Source organism: Dermacentor variabilis, chromosome 5 (genome assembly GCF_050947875.1).
Source record: "Dermacentor variabilis isolate Ectoservices chromosome 5, ASM5094787v1, whole genome shotgun sequence".
NCBI classification, from domain to species: domain Eukaryota; kingdom Metazoa; phylum Arthropoda; class Arachnida; order Ixodida; family Ixodidae; genus Dermacentor; species Dermacentor variabilis.
In genome coordinates this window covers 99,522,892-99,547,538 of record NC_134572.1, presented here as the reverse complement: position 1 = coordinate 99,547,538, position 24,647 = coordinate 99,522,892, and the positions used below count along the sequence as shown (strand labels likewise).

At 45.2% G+C, this 24,647-nt stretch overlaps 2 protein-coding genes across 5 annotated transcripts in view; one reads left to right on the top strand and one right to left on the bottom strand.

Moving 5' to 3' along the window:
• Positions 1-83: 83 nt before the first annotated feature.
• LOC142582975 (interleukin enhancer-binding factor 2 homolog) lies at positions 84-19,098 on the bottom strand. The gene is made up of 12 exons (XM_075693170.1): positions 18,952-19,098; positions 18,132-18,240; positions 17,345-17,401; positions 17,135-17,263; positions 15,330-15,432; positions 14,250-14,315; positions 12,780-12,899; positions 11,702-11,868; positions 9,655-9,716; positions 5,906-6,023; positions 1,671-1,758; positions 84-383 (listed from the first exon to the last, which is right to left on the bottom strand). Exons 2-12 carry the CDS (start codon positions 18,228-18,230, stop codon positions 244-246), a joined length of 1,149 nt encoding a protein of 382 aa, XP_075549285.1. The 5' UTR covers positions 18,231-18,240; positions 18,952-19,098; the 3' UTR covers positions 84-243.
• A 982-nt stretch (positions 19,099-20,080) lies between these two features.
• LOC142582974 (protogenin-like) overlaps positions 20,081-24,647 on the top strand; it is a 295,298-nt gene continuing 290,731 nt past the window's right edge. For all 4 annotated transcript variants that reach the window (XM_075693167.1, XM_075693168.1, XM_075693165.1 and 1 more), the window contains exon 1: positions 20,081-20,271. In XM_075693167.1, coding sequence (XP_075549282.1) covers positions 20,205-20,271 — 67 coding nt within the window. In that variant the 5' untranslated portion in view covers positions 20,081-20,204. The remainder of the gene's footprint in view (positions 20,272-24,647) is intronic.

Here is a 24,647-nt window from a genome sequence, read left to right as displayed (position 1 = left end):
AAACCGTGGCAGCCCAAAAAGTTTTTTTTTTTTTTTTTTGCAGGATCATTTCACTTTCTTTCAAAAAAAGCAATAACACTGAATAGATTTTATGGCATACTTTATTTCTCTGTTCATGGGCCCAACGGTTGACGAAACAGAGAGGATCATGCCACCTGTGTGGCTTGATGATGATGGCAGGCATTTTAAACACAAAACCAATGGGAGAAGATGTCACTGTCCAAATGCTTTCTTTTCTCAGGATTACTGCTCTTGCGTTTCCATCTTGTCCTCCTCCTCCTGATCCATCTCCTCATCTTCTTTCTTCTCTGTGAACTTCTCATACACCGTGTTCAGTGGCGTAATCACAACTCCCTCCAACACGGTCGTCTCTGTGTCAACCTCTGCATAGACAGGTGAAGAAAGCAAGAAAGCACAGCTCATAAGTACGACAATTACATCATACACTACTCTCATATACACGGTATTCTCTCCAACCGTGCTGAGATTTGTTTTTATTTAACAAAAAGGAAGTGGGACATTTTACTAAATTGTGCATTACTGATTCCAAGATTCGGGCCAATACTATCGTCTTTGATATTTTGCAATATGATAGGGGCAGCAAAATGGGAGGAATGCTACTTGCCACAAGGTATAGCACCCCGTCCTCTATAGAGTGTGACAGAAATACTGATGTAGAGGACCAAATGCACATTTCACGTGACTGGAAAAGTTATCTGTACCCCTTGTTTGCGAGAAGCCCTGAAGTAAACATACAAGGTAAAAGAATGCACCAGCCTGAAATTACTGTTCAGCAAATATGTTGCTGCCATGCTGTAGGGCTTCAAACTTGATTCCCATCTATGGCAGCCATTATATAGACCAATCAACACAAGCCAAGAAACTCAAATAGAAAGGAAACTGGGATTGTACATAAATTTTGCCTTTAGGTGCACCCTCATGGCAATGCACTTTTAATTGTTAAGCCATTTGAAGGAATAAGTCTTATATTAAGAATAAGCCAGGTTCAACAAGTAATAAGTGCTATGTTCAACACAGAATTGTTGTGATGATCGACATGCAAAACAAAATTGTTTGGGGAGTTTTGGTTTGAGCCAGTAAAACAATACTGTTGCAAGTGGCTATTTGAGCAAGTTGCATGCAATCTCTCTCTCTCTCTTCTTTCTTTTCAAGGGTTGCAATAGGTGAAACAGGTAGTGTGGCTTATATTCAGAGGACAGTTGTGCACAATAATATCGGTCCCTGTGCAGAGGTCCCCAGAATTGTAAGTTTACTCTAGAAGGCTCTGCTTCAGCTTCCCTCATAGCTGAGATGTCTGGTGTTATAAAAGAGAATAAAATCAATTCATGCAGCCAATCACATTATAACTGCACAGAAAACTGAATACACATGTCAGTAAGCATTTATTTGGATTACGGACAAGATGCGCAAATTCGCTGCTGCAGTACCTGCATCAAACAGGGCTGCATGCATTTATTTTATGCCTCTATTTTTCTTTTCTTTTCTGTATATATGACTTTCGCAAGCCTACTGAATTAAAAATAAAGAGGAAGAAGAAAGAGTAGGCATTTGTCCCGTTAGTAGACTACGTGATGAGACTGTGCCATGGACGCTCACACTCTTGACAACGAAAAAGAACACAAACAAACAAATAATGTCAAAAAACATACTTTTTGGTCCGCCGATTCCCAGGATGCTTTTGTACCCTCCATGGGAAAGGATACGCAGCAGGTTCTGGGCAGTCAGACAGACCAAATCCTAAAGCAGAGAGAAATAAATCATTGTTTGCCTGTCATTAAAGAAGGATTAATGAACCCTACACATTCCGTATGCAAACACAAAGTTACGTGCAACGATGAGCTATGGCATTCTACACTTGCACTAAGTTGTCAGTGCCACTTTCCTCTATCAATCAGGAAATCAACTATCAAGCTACTCACATGCTCTCAGAAAAATGCACATGTACATATGACAGTTGGCAGAACACTAAGAGACAAACTATGCTGTAAATCTATTTCTAAATTTTTCTGAACATCTCTGTTCAGAAAAAAAAAAAAAAAGTTCTTTGTGAGGCGCATCTTGCACAGTCAATTGAGGCAGCGGACATGCTCAAAGCTAAATTTACGTCATGTTAGCAAAATAGGAGTGCATTAAATTTTGCACACGGACTGCCCAAGCAACGTGTGAAGTGGCCTCACGTACTGCATTTAGCTATGGAAGATGCGCAGCCAGGAGAAACCACCCTTGTGAACTATACCAATCAATGGACCACCAGAATCTGAACTGGGGTTCGCATCCAATTGTGCCTCATAGACGAGTGCATAGTGTCAGTCTGTTTCGCAAAATGCAAGTGAAATAAAGCTAGCCTCAAGCATACAGAAAATGCTATTTGAACATCTATGAAAAGCGATCAAACTTTCCATATCAAAATATTTCTGCATGTCAGCAGAAATCAAAAGCTCTGAAATGAATATTTACAGCATGTTATGATGTATGTACTACATTTACTTAACAGCCCACAAAGATGACATTCATCAACTCTCAAATGTTATAGAGGTTACTATTAGGCCAGAATGTGGTACTGAATGTATACAACTTGACAAAGTTCTGTCCCATAGCATTTTCACGCTGTTAGCTGGCACACCCCCAATTAGACAAGCTTGTAAACAACTTTGTCCACAAAATATTCTTCATTGCTAACACCTGATGAACTAGCTACTTAGCTGTCTACTATTGTGCACTATCCCTGATGGCTCAAGACACCATCAAACATGAGCAGCTCCCCGCATTCCCTCTCGGAGCTGAATCTGCACTTTCGAGATATGCCTTTCGTGCACGTGAAGCACCTGGGAGGCAGCCCTACCAATGCCAATTGCCCCTTTGTTGCCCCAAAGTTGAGCCTACCGGGGTGGTGTTCTCAAGGGATTATTTTTGGGAACACCCACTTCCTTCAAGAGATTTTACCTGACTAGCAACAGATATGTCGGCATCTATGAGTGACAGCGTTCCTGGCTCTGTGCCAAGAACATGGTCGCCAATAGCTTCTGACATGTCTAGTACTATTCACAGAAATCTCGCAAAAGCGAAAGTATCCATGGAAGTGCTCGCCTCAGAACACCATGCATGTGCACCTTCTTTTGCTGCACCCACTGATGCACTAGCGAGCCAGCACTGGAGATGTACAATGGAGTGTTCAATGTACCTGCCAAGTACAATGAACAGCGTTTAATGCTGTGCAAGCTCATTCTTAGCTCGCCCAAAAGTAGACCTTTAACACCCACACACACATACAGACACACACATGCACGCACACACACGCACCACTTATATGGCAAGCGGAAATAACTGCATCCAACGGCATTCAAATCTTTGTAAAAACAGTCTCCATATGAAGATACACAAATCATTCATGTCATATCTCTGGCCAGAGGCTCTGTTCCACACCTCTCCAGCGACGCTTATAATCTACAGCTTCTGCTGCGTTATAAATGACTGCCATCAAGTGCAGCTAGTCGCAATCCAAGTTCTGCTTCACCGGCACCATGTGCACTATTCGCCAACTACTAAAAAAGCCGACATACAAAGTGGTTACCCGAAAATAGGAGGACAATGCCGAGCATGGGCAACCATGAAAGAGGGAAAAGGGAACTCAAATACTCTGGGGTGGAGCTCCTCGAGAAGATAACGAAACTTCAATTGGAGAACTCATGGTTTGTACAGGTCTCACAGACAAAAATTCAATAATAATGAAGTACTAAGGGGTGTAAAACTTTTAGAATTATCACATGACTGGTAGAAAATAAATTTCACAGAAGAAAAAATAATTTAGTTGAATTTGAGTCTGCTACCAAAGATACGGCTTCATGTTTACATAGATGGTAGGAAATGAAGCCTAAAACGTTTTTGTATTCACTTCATTGGCAGCTGATAGCGTCACCTGCAGTGGGATGGCACTATCAGCAGTCTGGGCTCAGGGAGCCTTTGCACCTGCTGCCGACTGCCTCCAAGATAACACACAGACTGCGCAGGAAAAATAAAAATAAGATAGTAATAATAATGAAACGAGCCGCTGCACCAGTTTTTGTGCTGCGTGCTCGATGTGGCGAAATTTAGCTGCATCGCTGCCCTCATGCACCTTTCTTCTGTCTCCCTTCCATTCCTCTGAAACAATGAGTCCAACAGTGCCAACAGGGAAGGGGTGGAATGGAGACAGGGGAGAGGCACGAGAGAATGTGACTATGACGAAGGCGTGCTGTACGGGGCGCGTGGATTGAAGGCAAGTGTGGCAAAGGAATCTGTGCGCCATGCAGGCAGGTGCGACTGATCGCATTCTTTTTTTTCTGTATCACTGTTTCTAAACTAGCAAGTTCGCTGGGTCCACGCTGATCCGCCATAGAAAGCGGATCACAAGATCGATCTTATACCCCTGCCACACTGGACATTCTAATGTCATTAGCTTCGAATGACATTTGATGCAACGAATGCCATTCGATCCATTGTGGTGCTACACAGGAAAAATTAATGTCATTCGGTCATGATATCAATGGCGGTCATTGCAAAAAAAAATTGGTGAGAAAAGTAGAACAAGCACTGTGTAGAATGTCTGAAAAGTCAATCTATTTACTGTAATATAAATATGGGGCGTCGCTCCACTGAAATAATGCATGTATAAAACTTCTAATTCTAGAATCTCTGGCCACTATAAGCCAAAACAAGGCTTAGCCAGCTTAGTAGCCATAGCCGATAAACTGCATATGAACAATATGACTGACATTGCAGTGTTGAACGACGATACTCAGTTGCAGTAGGTGAAGCGGTTAGTTGATGTGTGCTTTCCATTGCGAGCAATGCATACTAATCAGCAAGAGACTCGATCATCAAATAGATGCAGATGCCATTCGAGACGCCAAAAAACACATGCACAGAGGCGCCCGATTGTTTACAGTATGGCCTACTAGTAAAGCGACGGCCGCCACACGCCACTGAGGTGGAGAGTAAAAACATTTTGTGACAGCCTGCCTAACAGCTTTTCTCTAGTTAAAATGAGATTCCTTAAACCAAGCAAAATTAATTGCCTTTTTACACGAGTGCTCTTGAAATTACGAACACTCAATGTCATATTTTGCCTTGACTCTGAGGTGGAGAGTATACATTCGCTTCAAATGCAAAGCCGAATGAGTTTCCCGAACTCATTCAATTGCAGAAGTCATTCGGTTCTAATGCCATTATATATCGCTGCGTAGCAGCCGAATAATGTCATTTAATGCTAGTACCACTCGATTTGAATGACATTAAAATGTCCAGCATGACAGGGGTTATGTTACTCAAGAAATTTAAGGGTTCTCAAGAAAAAAAAAACGGAAAAAAGAATTACAGTATTTTCAAGGATTTCAAGGGGCTGCACGCACACTAAGAACTTGCCCGCACACTGTGAAGTAGCGCTTCACAGCTACCATGAAGCCACACTTCAAGGCGAAATTTGCATATAACCCGCATCCCAACTTTGCATTTAAAAATTTGTAACTTTTGGAGCAGGTTACATGCACAAAAATACAGTGACTGCAACATTTTTTTTTCTACATTGCAAAAAGAAGGGGCTGGTATGTGAAAAAGACATGTCCATGAAAAAAAAAAAAAAAAAGACATTCTACAGGCCTTCAATGCATAGCTAAGCTTTAATCAATGGCCAAGTAGCAATTAGGAGTTTTATTTAGGCACTGTACATAATCCTGCCAAACTGCTTTCATTAGTCCGAGCCTCCATCCCTCTGCATGAGCCTTTTGGTGGAAAAGCGAAAACAAGTTTCGGCAAGCTCCTACAACTTCGTAGCACTACATGGGTATTGCAATTAAAAGAGCTATCAGCGATCAGTTGCACCATCATTAAAACATGTATGCCTGATTACCTGCTGCTCGAGGCTCATGACTGTGTGTGCCCGGAAAGTACCTCCTCCTTCACAAGGGTCTGGAATGCCAGCAGAACCGGGCAGGAACAAACCCGCAGCCAGCAGCTGCAAGACTCGCCTACGCAGGCGAAATATGGCACAGCAAACAAACCAAATCAATGCACACTTTTAACTAAGGCTCTACTGCGCCACCTCAGGAAAGCAGCTGCTTTCTCTTACGGGTGTGAAAAGCAGTAAAAAAAAAAAATTCGCAAACATGGCAAGCTTTCTTTAAAGGCGGCAGAGAGAGAAAAGAGAAGCCTGCACTAAAAGCTTACGGCTAGAGAATTACAATTTGAAGTGACAATGTGCATAAGAGCATAGATGGAAAGGGGACGAGCAGTCTTACAAGAAATCTTTATTGGAATGACAAAATATATAATTCACATATGTTACCGTATAATTGAAGGAAAAATGAAAACATGTGGAAACCACACCACATATCCCAGCCGACGATACAATAGTTGCCAATGTTCCAAATTTCGACAAAAAGATGTGTAAATCTCTACATGTTTACCAGTAACTGCTGCATAAGCCAGCCATCCCTATCCTCATATAAAAAAAGATTGAATATAGGCAACACTTGACATAATGAACAAGCATCTACTGAATTAATGGACATCACAAAAGCTTAAATATTTTCTCATCAATGGCCACTTGTAACGAATATATATGCTTATAATGAGCATCAGAAATGAGGGTTTTTAAAGACAGACGCGACTGTTATATAGTAAAACCTTAATTCAAGTTTCATGGGACTGTAAAAAAGAAAGAAAAAAAAAAGAAAAAGTCAAATGAACAGAATGTCAAATTATCGATGGTTTCAAGAAAACAATAACAAAATGCTTGCTATGTTAACACAACAATCTTCTATTTATTGAAAGAATCGGCTAATGCGGATTCTATTCTGTTATTTTGTGCAGAAGCTGCGTAACTCTGATCGCAGCTCAGCATGCATCTTCCTCCGAGACACGCTTTTCACTCTACCGAGTGCACATCCCAATTATTTTAGAGCGCGGCTCTTAGGTGCCCCTTCCTGCAGCGAGCGTCGGCAGCATCCTTGTAACCGAGCGAATGAGCACAGCGAAGGATGAAAGAGCGAATGCTGAGCCCGAATGAAAGATGGCGATAGCGAAGAGAGCGCGACAAGGAAAGTGGAGGAGGAGGGTGTGGCACAATCGTGAGAACAAAATTGTAGTGCAGCGCAAGATGGCTTTGTGGCGAAGATGACTGCAAGATGGTGCCAGAGTACCATGCGTAGTCTGTTCACCAATGACACCACCAATACCGTATATGGAAACAAAGCACTGCATGAGCAGAGGTCTGTCTGTCTGCGTTACCGCCAACGAAGTCCTCAATGCACATGCTGTGTGGCTCAGCACCGACAAAGCGCTCCAACTGGCTCCAGGTTTCTTCGAGCTGGCATTCTTCCTCTGTGCCATCCAACGTCAAATCTTCGGTTGCTTCCTCGGAAGCTTCTTCAATGCGGCTCACGAAACCTGCATGCCGAAAGCGGTGAACAATTGTCGACTGCTTGACGTTGTCCCACGAGGCTTTCAGCATTTGAATGGCACCCAAAAGGTCTATCTTTAGCTCTTGGCCCACCCGCAGCTTGAGTAGCAACATGTCGATCAGCCGACGCTTATAAATGGACTTGAAAGCGCGAATAATGCCCTGGTTCAATGGCTGTAGCTTTGACGTCGTGTTCGGCGGCAAAAAATGAATTTCAATACTGCTCAGCTGGACATCTGTGTGGTGTGCTGTGCAATTGTCGACGATGAGGCAAACCTTCTGGCCTTGACGCGCCAGCTCAGAGTCCCATGCCTTTAACCATTTTTGGAATATATCCCGAGTCGTCCACGATTTCTTGTTCCAGGCATACGTAACTGGAACGCTGGGGCAGTTGCGCATGCACCTCGGGGTTTGAAACTTGCCTATGACAAGCGGCCGCAGCTTCGTGCTTCCGTCCATATTAGCAGCCAGCAGAACTGTGATAAGTGCCTTGCCTTGCTTGCTGCCGTGGCACTTGTCTCCGCGGGTGTCGAGCATTTGTCGTGGAAGCATTTGCCAGAACAGGCCCGTTTCGTCAGCATTAAATATCTGATTGGGCTCATACTTGGCGAGAATCTGAGGCCACTCTTGTTCAAGCCACTTCTTGATCTCGCCTTCATTGGCATCCTCACTTTTCCCCCGTGACTGTCTTCCCGACAATGTTAAAGCGGGACTTAAAACGTTGCAGCCAACCACTGCTGGCGTTAAAGTTCTCGGCGCCAAGAATGAATGCAAAGTTCTTGGCCTTCTGCTGTAGCATTGGTCCCGATAAAGGAATATTCCGGGCCCTTACGTCGATAAACCATTTGTACAGCGCCTTCTCAACGTCTTCAAAGGCAGCTTTGCGCACCCACCGCGCGCCTGGGTGCTGGTTCTGTTCCGCCTTGGCCTTTATGTCACTCTTGTTTTTCAGCAGAGTCCTCAAAGTACTCCTTGGGATGTTGAAAGCTTTGGTGACGCTCAACTTCTTTTCTCCATTTTCAACGTGCTGTATCACTTCCAATTTCGCAGCAAATGTCAGGGACGTCCGCTTCTTCGCGTTTGCAGCCATCACACCAACCACGACAGGCCTAAGCCACACACACACTAACAACGACTGGCGTAGCACAAGCGGCAGCACCGAGACGCATGTGTCGTTGACGTCAAACTAGCCATCCTGGCCTGGCGTGCGTACACCACTATGTTCAAATGGCGCCCTCGGCACAACCGATGTAGGCAGCTGTCGTACGCAGCAGTCTGGAACGCCCATCGCGCCGCAGCTATCTTCGAGAGTGTTGCGGGAAAGCTCGCCTCCTGTCAACAGAGCACACTTGGTCTGGGGCGGCAGAGTTCGATATATCCATTTTACATCCGGCCCCGTTCGAAATAAAAAATAAAGAATGCATGCGATTTTCCACTTGATATAGAAAGTGTTCGATATACGCAATAATTCGATATGTCCGTGTTCGATATATCGAGGCTTGACTGTATAAAGGTGCGCTCAAATTTTGCATTAGGGAGTATTGTAATTGCTGGTTAATTTTTTTTCACCAGTGAGCTGGTCTCCAACATGCTGTCCATCACGATGCAGCTGGCACTCTTAATCCTCGACAGCTTCCACAGTGCTTGTGATATTGGGCACAGCCATCACACCGAGTCAAGACGAACGCGATCATGGATGGCAACCGCGCAGTTGAAGTGGCCTTGGTGGTGCCATGTGTCTTGTGGTGGCACATGGCCGACGCATGTATCGAGTCAAAACAAAACTACTGTTTGCCACAACCACTGCGGACGAAACTGCAGTCACTAACCAGGCGATCATAGACAGCGACCATGCAGTTCTGAAGGCACACGGCTGATTCGCTGTTACACGCTGTGGTAGACGCTATAAGTCACAAATAGGCACAAGGTGTTCCAGCGTTCAGGTACGATTTCCACGGATGACTATGGCAAAGCGGACTCCATTGCATTGCTTCAGTTGCCCCTTTTGCGTCGCACATTTGCAGTACTCCATGCTCGCTGAGCTACGAGAGTTGTCCAAATTAACCAGTGCACTGCCAAATATGTCCAAATTAGAGTGATTCCGCATACATCTGCATAGGCACCATATTTGACAAAAAAAAAAAAACACAACAAAAAAATAACAAGTTAGAGGGAAGAATGAACAAGAATGCATTTACCTGAAAGCAATATTAATTGGCAAAGGCTGTCGGCTTGGGTGAACCATGATGGCGTAATGGGCCTGAAAATTAAAAAATATTTTTAGATGTTTGACTGATGTGCTCAACTACATCGGCCATACAGACAGCGCTTTATTTCGAAAGCAGCTGTTCAAGAAAAAGGCTCCTGCATGCGTCAAAATGTTTGAGTGTCGTGAAATGCACAAGGTGTCAGTGTCACAAAGAAAGGAAACAAAAACAGTGTCCTCACTGAGAAGCAAAGACCTTGCTGGCAGTAGAAACATCTTCACGGATTGCCATTTGAAATAACTCTGCCCTGTACACTTTACAGTACAGATTTCTGTACCGTGGCATTAGAGTGGAAGTTACAGCTGGTGTCAATCAATCAGGAGCACAATCCCCGCCCTGCACATCCTTCCACATTAAGGTGTCACATGCTCAGTTTCGAGCACAGCCTCAAGTGCCTGAGCATGGCCCCATAGCGTCCACTCCAGTGCTTCACTATGTTGACAAATAGACTAAATAAGCACACACTGAGCCCAAATACATACACAACTGGAGAGTGACACCAGTTATGCACAACAGCCGAAATGAGCTAGCAAATTTTCGAACCAGTTTTTTCATGAGAACAAGTCAAACCGATTATGTGTACTCTTGCATGGCTGTCTAGCGCTGCATGTTACACAGAAAATAGAAGGACTGATGCAAACAAAGTCATGAAGCTAAGTGCATTTTTTTTTTTCCCATGTAACACACAATCCCAGACAACTAAGAATGTGCACCAACTGGCCCTGTTTCTCGTATTGCTGCATTACCGTATTTACTTGCATAATGATCACACCCGCGTAATGATCGCACCCCTGAATTTTGTAGTCAAAATTCTATTTTTTTTTCTTTCCCATGTAATGATCACACCCAGAACTTGCCGCAGTGATATATTGTGTTCCAAGTCTAGCTAATGATGATCGCGCTTGCCATTCGTTGAATGCTGTCGAATGCTACGCGAACGACTCTTCAGGACATATCGAACGGTCTGCACACACCAAACATTCTTAAGCACATGTTCCATTTCATTCCTTTCGTCACTTTCCGCACTTCCATGAAAAAAAAAAAAAAAAAAAAGCCAGAACCAAACTTGCCTTGGCTTTATTATTTGTAGGCTTTATAATGGTTGTAGTCACCAACAAGAACAAAAAAGGCGCCTTTCGATTCCTCTCATCTGCACTCGTGGGCACACAACAAATCGCGAGCGGTAACGATAGTAGCCATGTTTACACTGATACGTTAGAAGTGAACCCTATTCATACGCCAACGCTTCTAACACAGCTAACATATCCGCCCACCCTCAGCAGAAATGTGCCGTATTAGGATAGTAGTGAAGACAAATGCCGCAGTTTCCATAGCATGCCCGCCATGTGTTTCTATGTCACTGGCAGCTAAGCACGCCCATCTCTGTTTCTGTCCCCTCAAAGTGGACATGGCTACGTTATTGCAGCAAAATTGCAGATATTAACGATATTATTCATTACTGATATGGGAGGAGCGGTTTCAATGCACATAATGTACTCATGAGAAGAAAAAGAAACGCGTTCGGCTTGCTCCGCCAGCTGCCATTTTTGTTTTGGTGTCCCACATACAGCGGCAGCCGCCCGTTTGTTGGCCTGTTGTCATCCCACAGCAAATGAGGGATGAAAAAATTTTTTATTCTTTTCGCAGAAAATTGAACCAGTGTGATCACACCCCTGAATTTGCATCAACTTTTCCGACAAAGAAGTGCTATCATTATGCGAGTAAATAAGGTATGCGTGCACTCACTAACTGCTCTGACGCAATGACAGAGGCTGCGTGTGGCCAATGATTGCCAACAATCTGGCACAGCAACAAACAAGGGACACCGAAAGAAGCAATGAAACATGCGCAGTGTCACTTCTTTACATTTCCCATGCATGTCATGCTGCTAGATTGTCAGTGATGGAAAATCAGCTCGCCCACCATTCCCTCCTTCTAAGGCCAATGATCACGTTCAAGACAGGTGCATGACCCCTACCAGGAGATCAATAATCCACGGTGTGAGTGGCTGGAAGCCCTCAAAACGGTTCCGCAGGTCTCGCAAGATGCGGATCAGCACCTTGATGCTCGAGTGGTGGGCATTCTCTTCAAACCAGCGCGAGTGCCGGATCGCAGTCAGGTGGTTCTGCTGAAGCTTCTGCTTCACTGGACGGGCAAGGGACCACAACAAGCACATTGTTACAAGGCAGAAACAAAGCAACAGGCATTACAGGACACACACCAATGTACGATTCACTCAACTTTCCCAAATTTTACTCAGATTACAAGATTACATAGGCAAAGCAAGTTTGAATTGCCATATTTTCAAATTCATTCTTTCTTGGCCTACATTAGTTTTCCTTCTCGCGCATCTCACTGAGTGTCGTGGTATTGTGGAAGATGTGAATATAGAATGTTAACCAAATTCAGTGAATGCGGTTCCCCCACCCTCCAAATTACACTGTTGCTCTCAACTTGGGGAAGTATTACCAAAGGAGTTCAGAGAGCAATTCCAGCATGGCAGTTACATGCATCAATTGCCCCCAGTCTATTAGGTTCCTATTAAAAACTGCTGTTAATCACGGGTACTCTCTCAAGTCTCTCATACCATTTCTTTTTTTTCTCCGGTATTCAGTACTATTACAGAATCAAACCTTCATGCACGGAAAATGTTTTATAAAGAAATATCTATAATGTATCACTGCTTTTGAGACTTGTAAACCAGCTTGAATAAAAGGCACATTCCTTTAACTGAACTGAAGTTCAACAGCACATGCGATGTTGTTCCATTCATTCAGCTCCCAGTATTCAGTTAGGCACAATCTAGGTGGAAGAGTGTTTTGAATACAAAGCAGAAGTGCTACTAACAGCATCATTCCAATACCCCTAACTACAAATTGAAATTTGATAAACTAATAAATATTAAATGCTAGAAGCTAAACAAGAGCACCATAAACTATCAGTTTCTGCAACAATATTTGTTGCAATCACCACAACACATCAAAAATATGATTGCAGAACTAGTTTCGAAATACTGCATCTAAAAGAAAACGAAAATTTACAGAAAATATACTCACAATGGAGTTCAGGGTCCAACTTGTTCAGGTTTTGAAGAATGGTGCTAATTAAAACTTTTGCAGTGGCACCATCAGGAAGCTTGAGATCAAAGCCAGCTTCTGTCATTTGATGTGTTAATTCTGAAGAAGGAAAGAAAACAAAAAAGCTGCTGTACAACATGGAAAGGTTACATTGGGCGCAAGGATTTCATGAGCGAGGGAACACTTCCTGAACTTATATTAGACTATATGGGTGGGGCTACAGTAACTGCGGGAAAAAGACAGGCAAAATGAAAACATGCATACCACAAATGAAATGTACAATTCTGCATAATGTGTGCAGATTACATACAAGCTCACATTAAGGGGCATGAAAACTATTCCAACATTAATATAATGAATTATCGGATACAACAAAGCAAAAAAAAATTGGTTGGCCACGCATTAGTATTTCAATCGGCTACCTACGGCTATAATGAAACCGAAAGTAATCTGACCAAATACACAATCTAGACAGGCCATGCTCCAGCATGCAGTATGCTGCAATTACATCTTTCCTCAAACAAGGGAGCGTTCACGTGTCATGCTGTGTGTGGTGTTCTTCGCATGCAATTCACCGACGTGAGTTTGGCTGGGCTCCAACGTGACTGGCACGCTGCCGCACGGCCGTTACCACTGGGCTCGGCAGCACGGCGCACCAAGTGGCCAATCTTGGCAATAATGGGGCTGCAGCAACTTGCCAGTCATGTCAAACAGCATGCTTAGCACAGTTCCAGGAAGATGCTGCCACCCGTCTACACCGGCGGTGCCAGCAACGAGAAATGCTGCGAAAATAATTATCTCCGAAAGTGAACAATTGAATAATGCCCTCCCAATGGGCGTCTGAGCAAGATCTCAGATTTCATAATTCACTTTTTGAGAAAAATAAATACTGTTTTTATTGTTACTTTGCTTGGGAAATTTTTCCATTCAAACCAAAACCATTATGAACTGTTACCAACTTTCTTTTTCTCATTCTGGAGCAGAACCGGACGGAACTTTTTGAAGTGGACGAAACTAAAACCAGAACGAAAAACACTTTATTCCAACGCCCTAGCTGTAATAGCACTCCTCAAGTGGAACCTGAACTGTGACAAGCCCTCTATCGAAGGTCTAGAAATCAGGAGGATAGCACAACTTATTGCCTGCAGATCTGAGTGCATTTGAGTGATCTGAGTGACAAAGTACAAAGACTAAAGTAAAATGACTAAGAATGCAGTACAGCAGCAGAAATTAAATCGGTGCAGGTCACACTAATTCAAGAACGCCCGAGAAAAAAAAATTTATGAGGTCTCATCACTCACTGCCACATAAGTGCGGGAAAAAAATGAATAATAAAAAGAAACGCACTGCAAGTGCGAAGTCGAGAGAGACTTTTAGATAAGAGAGGACACGATGAGCTTGATTGTGTCGAGGCCTAAGTATTAAAGATGACTGGAAACAACTTCTTACTTAAGCTGGGATCTGTAGCTTTCACGTCTTCCTGGACTTTGTTTGCCAAAGCTTGGACTGCTTCACCTGCGAAATCCACAAGCACACTTGGGTTTAGGAAAAGTGGCTGTTGCTACACTGAAAGTACAGACATCCAAGTACAGTGGCCTGTCACAGCTGTGCAGGGCTGACACTGCCACACTATCAGTGGCTTGTGACACCGCATGATCACCACATCCAATTTTGCGTGACATAACTTATGGCCTTATTCCTGCCTGAAGCTGTGCATTATTTGGCATGTTGTAACAGGTATATATTACAAAACAATGCACTTTAATATTACGGCATGCAACAAAAACTCTGGCTTTGTACCACAATCACAGAACAGAGATAAAAAAATTTTACATAATATGTTTCAGTTGCTCAAAGCATGAGTGCTACCAAAACCCAACTGCAACTTGCCTTGTCGGCAAAAACCTTTTAAAAATTATTTTTTTAAACAATTACAATAAAAGAAGGAGTGAATTACCGTTTAAAAGCAGCACATGGGCTATGAGAGATGCCCTAGCGGATTCACTTCAACCACCCACAGTTATTTAATCTGCCCCCAAAGCACAGCACATAGTTTTCTTAATCTGCCCCGATCAGAATGCAGCTGCCGCTTCCAGGAATTGAATCTGCAGGTTTCAAAAATGGCGGACACCTTAGATAGGACAGTGAAACAGACACACGGAAGGCTGTTTCGCTGTCTCGTCCAAGGTGCGCATTTTTGCTCAGCCCAGCAACATGTTCTATTAAGAAATTGGATCCATGACCATGTGCTCAGCAGCAGAACGCCATAGCCACTGTAGCACCACGATGGGCCTCCTTTCTGCCTTAGGATAAAAATTCCCTTCCTGCCACTGAGTTTCTAAGCAAGTGTGGATACGACAGGTGGCCAGTTAGATATCCCAGAGCTGGCCGGGGTCGTGTGCTTTGTCGAAGGCTCCGTTCTTTTTAACAAAAACTGCACCTGTGCCCAAATGATGGCCAACCTAGTAAAAATGCTTGCTCAGCAAACAGTCGGTGCGTAACAGGTAGGAGCCAGTGCTGAAGAAGTACCTGTTGGAAGTGTCTTCAGAATGACGACGATGTCTGCGACGTTGTTGCCTATCATCATGGTGCCCTTCTTGAAGGAGCCCACTTGGCGAACTTCTTCGATTTGCTGGAAAATATATAAAAGGCTGTGGAAGTCACTTCACGAATGACAAGCAACAATGCTTCCAAAAAACATCTGAGCCTGTAATTTATTTGTTTGTAATACTGCTATTCTCCCTGCAGGGGTCACACAAGTGGACACAGTATAAATTACATAAACATACAATGAGAGTTAAGAAAAAGAAATGTAGAGTAAATGATGTAACATGCAGATACCACAAACTGGGTAATGTGTCATAACTACCAGCATTACCATTCTATGAATAAAGATATTACCTGCTGCTGACTGGCGATGGGCACATGTGCAGTTCAGGAGAAGCAATAATGCCAACAGTATACTGAAATATACTCCGATTATACCAATTATGTTGCTGCATTTTCTTTAGATCGTTCCAGGATGTAGCAATTCTGGGTTACTACACTCGTATCAGTCTTAAAGCTTTCAGCTGACATGGCTAAAATATATCAAGTGCTTCTTTTTTAGACTTTACAGAATTCTTAAATATTGTCTGCAGTAGAAATAGCACAATTGTAATTCATGAACTGGGTTTCTTAAAGATAAGAGCATTGCTTTCACAATGAGTCAAAATGTACAACTGATAAATAACAAAACTTCTACTAACAAGGTTTCTTTAAACTAATTGCTTTATGACACTTATTGCATTTTATTAATTGTAGCCAGTGAGCTTGTGTGAAATCTGTTTGGAATGAATTCGGAGGATGGCACTTCAAGATACAAGTTGTCAAACTTGCAGTGAAGTATACCGCTGTTCTACTTAAAAAAAGATGAGGGAAAAAAAAAGAAAGAGGTTCATGAATTAAGGCACCAAAACAATTGGCATACCAATGTATTTTGTCACACACTTCATGAATGAACGAGGAGGAGGACAACCGAGGTGAATATTTTGAAAGAGGTAAAAACTCTAAGAACACACAGGATGTAGAAAACACACACACACACACACACACACACACACACACACACACACACACACACACACACACACACACACACACACACACACACACACACACACACACACACACACACACACCACATGCATAACTATTCTTTTTTCTATGTCCCGTGTGTTTTTAGCGCTCTTATAATGATGCATTACCAACTAGCCCATCTACCCAACCTCTTGAGAGTGGTGTCACCTTGAGCATTAATTCCAATTTCGATTTTTTGTGCAAGTAATACCAATCTTTCCGATTAACCCGGCCCAAAAACTAGAGTAGTGCCATCTGCCACAGGCAAATTCTTAAAATTCTTTACAGCAAAATAAGTGTTTATTAATTCCCTCTGAAGACCCAAATGGGCAATACAAAACAGAGAGGGGCTACAAGGCAAAGCAAACAAGCTGTTGGTTGGATAAACACAGATCTAAAGAATGGCACGACAACAAATTCAAAATAAATAGAATCTCTAGTAGGAACGACACGATGAGAAAGATGGCTTTTTGGATACAGTACTGCAGTTCAGCAAAACTAAACAAGTATAAAATAGAAAAGTCATACTTCAATGCCCTTCTACAAAAAGAAGCAAATTAACAGTCCAGCGATTTTTCTCAAGCACACTAGACTTTAAGGAAAAGGACCTACTGCACTGCTAGCACCCACAAGAAGCTACACAAAAGTTGCAAGTTGAAAGCCATTTTGACTGGTCACACTTATGTCCTGTTTGCAAGATGACGATCGAAACTTACACACGCATCAAGAGTTTTTGGAGAAACTATCAGCGTGTCCAGCACAGACTGAATCTTGTTCATGAGATTCAGAATTGAGGTTTGCTCTGCAGATGTTGGAGTCAGGTCCTGGTTTTTCTTCAGAAGGGCCTGCAAGAGAAATGCATGTAAAGGCTCAGTTATGGTGCATAAACGTGATGTGAGCGACCCATAAGGAGGAAGGTGCTCTACCTGAGTTAGGGCATTATCATCAGCTGCAGGTTTCACTCTCTGAAACTGCTGCTCACACTGCAAGAGAGGAAAGTAGATCAGAGAACGCATTTTTAAAAGAATGGCACATACACAATGACATTAAAAGGACACATAACACAAACAACATGCCAGGCTAGGCCCTTTTGGTGTCTTCTGGATGTAAAAAGAATATGATATCAACAGTTGTAGTTAAAAACCCAAATTTTCCTCTTTCAGCTGCCGTCTATTGGAAATTGCTGAGGTTGTTCCAAAGGCAAAATTGAGATACCAACTAGCTTCCTAATTACTGCCTTGGAATATAAGTTCTAATTACACTGAGGAAGCCACTAAGCATTTTTAGGCTACTGAGGAAGAAGTACAAGGTTTTGTTGTTTGCATGCACAGTTCTACTGCTGCAAAAATGAAGGAAGGGTTGCATGCATATGGCTTCTTCACGCATGTGTCCCCAAAGATATAATGTCGAGGCCACCCGCAAGCAGCAAAGGACATAAACCTCTTTTGCATCACAGTCTTGTCGACTGAAACCCAAGGTGTGCAGTAAACTAGTAAGTATTTGTCTTATTGGGCAGCAGTCTTCAATGGCAACCGTGGATGAAGGCAAGAACTGTCCACACTTGTGGCACTAATATCACAGAAAGCTTCAGCCTTTGATGCTCTTTTTAATGTGGCTATAGTATTTGAATGTGGCTATAGTATTTGACTGTGCACTTAGAACTGAAGGCAACAAGGAAGTGATGCGGTGACTTTTTTCAAGTCAGCTGCTTACCACATAGAAGTCAAAGGGCAGGTGTGGAACAAACACCTTTGGCTTAAACATCCCTCCTGGGCGACCAGCTCGGCCCCTTCCTCTCATTCCGCCTCTCATTTTGATGAACCTGGGACATGAAACCACAAGTACGACACTCAACAACTTTAGTATTCCAGAACAGACCATAGCTCAGTTTAGGCATGACGTAGAGCCGATGTCTTTCTTACGACGTCTGCCGGGTGCAACACACCAAGCCTACTTTTGTCCAAAATATAGCAACAAAGTTACTAAAAATATTGGAGTAAAACTTCGTTTAGACTGTAATCAGGCATTCCGTTAAAAGTATGGCTTGCTCTGTACATATAACACGGCTTTGAGATATAATGATCGGACCCAGTAAGCCACAGGGGACATCAAGCGAAAGTGCGCGAGAGTCCGACGACTTCCGCGCGCGCATGTTTCTAATCTCGCTATGACCGGAACGATAAAACCACGCACGAAAGCTTCCGCACGCGCAAGTCCTCAATATCTATGCGCGTGTATTTAGCCTTCTAAGAGGCTAAATTCTTTAAAAGGAACGCCGAGCTACGCAACTTCAGCGCTTCAACATAATATATATGATCCTCGCTACTCGCACGAGCGCTTATGAGCGAATGAGAAATCACGCAGCACTCCATCGAGCGGCCACCGCCATCGCCGGCCGGCGAGCCATTTAGGCATAGGCGCGAAGGCCGCCTCCGAATGAGAAAATGATCATAAACAGCTTTTTAGCTAACTACGCTAACCACGACTTTAACTACATTTAATCTCAACCAACATTAGCATAATGTGTACTAACCTTGTTGTAACGGAGCCGCCGACGACTACAATAGACTGACGCCGGCACGCACAAAACCTGAATATGTCTTCTAAGGATCGGCTTCTGGATTGCTTGCGTTAAAGAATGCAAAAAACGACTGTGTAATAATAAAACTGAAAGTTTTTATTTAATAATAAACTTAAATTAAGTTTGCGTGTTGCAAAAATTAGTGGTCGCATGGAAACAATAAATTAGTTTGAGCACTTGCAGCGCTGGTTGTTGCGGCGCGTGTCACATTTAGGACCACAGATGGCATCACCCGGCTGCGTTCGTCGTCTGCACAACGGCTTTGGTGTTCGGTATCGAAGTATCGCAGTTACGTTTTATCTTTGCACATTCTGGTGGACTTGGACGGAAGCGAAGCGAGACCGATAATGCGAACTCAACAGTGAGAAAAGCGCGGGAAGAATGAGCGCGCTTGCGTATAGTTAAGCAGCTGGACATGCATCCTGTTTTGCAGTTTCTGTGTTTGCATCCCCCCCCCCCCCACTCCCACTCCTCTTGGTACAACACATTAACAATTCCCAAATTAAATTACATGTAAGGAGCGTTGGTAAATCAAAGAAGTTAGATGAACGCATATATAGGGAATTCATGGCGGAAGGACCTATTGCGTTTCTTCAGCGTGCGTGATCTTTCTGCCAACTAACAGTGCGTTAAACGGGACCGCACGCTGTGAAGGCGATGCGTGTTCCGCATCCGTAAGCTTCGACCCGATTTCTTGGGATGTGCACTTATTCTTTGCAGTTTGTAGGAGGGCGTATAAAACTCGTATCGCCTAACCGAAATCCAAAAGTACGCAGCTCTCACGCTGTACAAAAACACTATTAAAATGCAGCGGACTTCAGTTCCCCTTACATCTTCGTTCTGCTTTCCGGGCTTTTCCGCCTGGTGTTGCCAACCCCTCTAAATTCTGCACATGCCTTTATAAAATGTTTTTTATCGCTTTAAACAACGGTAATATAAACTAGTGTGAACTATTTGACCGATTTTCTGTACAAAAAGCACGACATATTCGAGTGACAAACGAAAAAGCAAACAACGGTGGCGAGGAGGTCGAGTGCGCGGGGGGTGAGCGTTGTGAAAGGAATAGCCCCTGTGGAAGAGCGGCCGCACGACTCGCTGTGTGCGCGTGTGTGCGTGTGTATTCGTATGCGCGCGTGTGGATCTGGTCGGGCCGCGGGATTTAATTGTGTGGGTGATTCTATGGAGTATCTGCAGTTGATGGATTTATGGCGTCGAGAATCACGTTGCTGTGTTGTCTGCTAACGGTAGCGTCGTCGAGTTCCTGCGACAAAGGTAAGCGCGCTTGACGTTTTGTATTTTTCGCGCCCTCCCTTGTGTGTGTTGCCTGCGCCGATGAGCGGACCAAGGGGGGTGCGGAAAGAGGGGGGTTGGCTGGTACGGAGGATCCAGGGGCTTGGCGTTGCTTGCGTGTTCTGCCAAGATTGCGGCGATCGCCGTCATGGCAGCGCATATGCGGAATCGCCCGTGGCGGGTTTTCCGTCTTCGCGACGTCAGGTGGTCCGGTGCGGCCGATCGCATTCGGGCAAACAGTCGCGAGCTTTATGAGGTGGTGACGCGGGCTCTTGGTCGCTCGCATGCTGGCCATCCTCGCCGTTGACAGGCGCTGGGCAGCAGCAACACAGCGATCGGAATGCGCGCAACCGTGTTTACGTTTGAGCAGGTGACACGCTCGTTGCCGCGCACTCGGACTTGCGGCCCTGAGTTCGGAGGCGCGCGCGCTCTCGGTATCGGGAGTTTTTCTGCGTGCGGCGATGCTGTGAGGCAACGGCCATCGCACCGCCGCAGCGTCTCTTTCCGCGGCGCCCCCCTTGCTCCCCCGGTTTGATCTTGTTTGCCCGATTCCAGCGCGCGTCCTCTCCGCTGGCTGCGAGTAAAAAAGAGAAAACTGGTATTGCGACAGCTCCGGCATGGTGTGTAATGCTTGCGCGGGTCCAGCGTCGATGCTGGGAGTTCGCCCGAACATCTGCAGCAGCGGCGCGTTTCACCGACTACTAGCGGCGAAATTGTGCTTCGCAGTTGCGTGTACTTACATACTCCTAAACGTGGTTTCGCGAGCCCACCGGCGAATGTTCGCTGCGCGTAAACAAAGAGACGCGCAGCAGCGGAAACTTCTTGCTCGGCTCTGACGCAACCCGAGCCGCCGGCCTGTTGTGATACCGTTCTTTATTCGACATTCTTTCCTGACCTCATTATTAATGGTGAGGAAGGAAAGGAGCTTTGAAACAGCCGTGCGTACCGCGTTCTGTTTGCTTGGCGTTCGCGGGTCACTGTGTTCATTGATGTCCCCGAGCAACGCTAAAACTGGGACAAGAAGGGCGTGATCTTGTAGCCCGCGCTAGTTTTCCTCCGCATGCCGAGGCATGTGTGTTTTGTTGTTTGTGCACGGCACGTTTATGAAACGATTGTGTTGTGACCTGTTGTAGCGGTGAGGGGCGCACGCTGGGTTGCGTTTGCTCCAAGGAAGCCTTCGCTTGTTGCTATTTATTTGGCAGGCGAACGAACTGCCGTCGAGTTTTAAGTCGCGGTTCCGCGCATTTTTCTCTGGTGGGTTTTCGCTGGTGTTTTAGATGTTTGCTTCATGACCAGCCAGGTCGCAGGCGGGGGAGAGGTTCGCAGAGATCGGTGTTCGAAACACCGCTTTGCCTGAATGATTGTCGAAGTGTTTGTCTGTTGGTACTTTTAGTGCGGTGTTAAATCGCGAGTTTGAAGCGTGGGTGTAAAACCGGGATAACACGTCAGAGATGCGTTTTCGCTGGCGGTTCTCTAGGTCAATTTCTCCTGGAGAAATAATCTGCATTGTACTGGTCGATTGATTGGTCACCAGTCGAACATTCAGCCTTGAAATAGGTCTTCATCGAATAATTAGCGCGTGGGCTAACTTGGCGCCACGTTTCGTAAGCCGCGAGTTAAACTGATTGGCCTGTGTCGAATAGAGTCTAATATTTTACTATTTTCTGATGCCGTGACGTATTTACGCGGCACTGGGGCGGTAAGTAGTACGTGTCCTGCATGAACCGGTGCCCTAAATGCCGGTACACTTTGTCATAGCATTATATGCACTGCAGCCTTGTTCGCCTTGTGAGGTCTATTTATCGAGGACTGGAAACATATTCCCAACTCAAGGTTATTGCTAATCGTTCTCGTTAGCCATAAGCGATCGTTCTGTCCGTGCTGCCTCACACGAGGTAATCCGTTTTTAGGCGGGTCTATGATGAATAAACGAAACTAAAACCGTTCGGTATATACGTGCCAATGCGCAAAATATTGTTTTTTTTCATGCCACAGTCTCCTTTCTCATCCATCTGATATGAATCTCATTTTCGTGTCTCGTGAATTCACTGTATGTGGTAGATGACGGGCCGCAATGCCATTTGCTTCGACCGTGTAACCTAATCTGTGCTTTCGATAGAACGCAGGCCCGGTGAGCGATCGTTGCCCAGCGAAACATATTCATGCAGGGAAACATTTCTGACACCGACCTTTCTTTTTTTTTATTTATTTTTTTTTTTGAGCACCTCACAACAGCAGTGTCGGCGCGCGTGGCCTGTTCCGTTCTTGTCTGATCACCCGCGCTTGGCAGTGCGTGCTGCCTGTGACCACAGCGCATGCGTAGAACTAAGCTGAGCGAATAGTCGTTTCTCACTCGACGCGTTGCGCAATTAAAAAGAAAGAAGGGTGGGGGGTGGGGGAAGAACAGTGAAATGGCCATCTGCTTTGAAATGTGTCACAAATGTAGCTGATTCTTTTGTCAGAAACGCTCGCTTCCCCCTCACCGCCCCACTATACCTCTGGCTTCACCCACTGCCAAGCGGTAATCAAGTTGCGCGTGGGTGAGCACGTAGTGTGCGCTATGGCGTTTTGCCGCTGTTACTTCTTCCTCTAAGTGTTTGTTTTTCCTTTTCCTGCGCGCTCGGTGCTGTGGCGGCGGTCGAGCGCTCGCCTTCCTCCACGATGGGCAGCAGAAGCAGCAGCCCTAATGTATTCCGCGCAGCGGCGAATGGCAGCGTTCGGTCCGCTCACACCGGAATAAGGAAATGGCGGCCGCCTTTAATCAATACTGCGCGGCGGAAGAGAGAGCGAAGCCTTTTGTCGTCGTCTCTCCTCCGTCCACTTCACTCTGCAACTGGCGCGCTTCCGTCTTCTGCTACGCGAGCGTCGATTTGCGCGAGTTTTGTTGACTGCAGGAGCAGCGATAACTGGCGCTCTTCGCCGAAGTGTTCGGCGTAGTGTGTGCGATGCTGTGCTCTCGTTCATTGGCTTGCATCCCTCGCAGCACCCCCTCACCTCGTCCTTACTTGGCTCGGCTCTGCGATGCTGCCCCTTTCCCTCTTGTTCCCCGCGGGCGATTAACTGGCCATTAGTTCCGCGCGGAACGTAGCTTACCGCCGTTACACTGTGAGGGGAGAGAAAGACTGCCGGCCCGCTTGTATTGCTCTTAGTTCCCGCGCGCACGCCACGTCATTGCGTTTGTAAGGCGCCTGGTTGCTCTTGAACCGGTAGTCGGGAAGATAGCGGCGGCTGTATGGCCGACTTGCAAGTCCTCTAGGTGGCGTTGCTTGCAACCGGGTTGCGAATGTGAGGCACAGCCATGACGGGTAGTAGCGCTGGGAGCGGACGAAAAGCGGCGTGCCTCAATTAAGGCGAATGATACTACACCCAGCGCTCCTAGGCGGCGATTCGCTTTGTTGCGCGTTGTTGGATGCGCGTCGGCGCAGGCCGAGCCCAATTCCCACGGCATAGATAGTTTTCATTTACGTTACCGTGGCCGCCACCTTAGGGTACTAGCTCGCGGAAAAGCTGCGTAAACAGTAGACCTGACAGTACGATAGCACGAAAGGCGCGTGCGCTGAGCGACAAACCGATAAAAGTGATAACCTGGTTAAAGCACTTGATCTAAGAAAAATAAAAATGGTGTGTACGCGTAATGACAAGATGCACTGGTGTTATCATGGCCGCCATGTTTGGGTACAACACGACGAGAAGCTGCGTTCGTGACGTAACATGATATATATATATATATATATATATATATATATATATATATATATATATATATATATATATATATATATATATATATATATATATATAGTTTCGGTTTCACCGATTGCAACTCGCATACACACGGCCCCCTCACACCCATCCTGTGCATTGCAGCGAACGCTAGGCCTCGTCTCAGCCAATCAGCAACGTGAACAGGTTGTGTGTTCCCGAAGATGGAGGTGGGCTCGCCCATTGCGCGCTACTAGGTCGCTATATCGTAGGGATGCCATTTTCGATGCTAATGTCTTTTAGAGATTTTCGCGTTCGTGAGTTGCCGCGTTCGACGCTCTGCACGGGGCGCGGCTTCGCTTGACCACTCGCGAGCGCAAAAAGCGCGGAAAGGCATTAGGATCGGAAAAGGCATCGCTACAGAATAGCGGCCCTAATCCTTCCGTGGAGCTTCCATTCCGCGGCGTCGCGCAAAAGGCGATCGGCGACGGCCGGTGTAGGAGCCCACCGTCTCGTATACCTATTCTGGTTGGCTGCCGCAGCCTATATCGTCGCTGCATTGCACCTATGCTCCATCTCACAAGTCGTTTGCAGCGCTGCCAAAAGTTAGGAGGCGCTCACAGACAATATCACTCCGCAGCGGAATGATATACTTC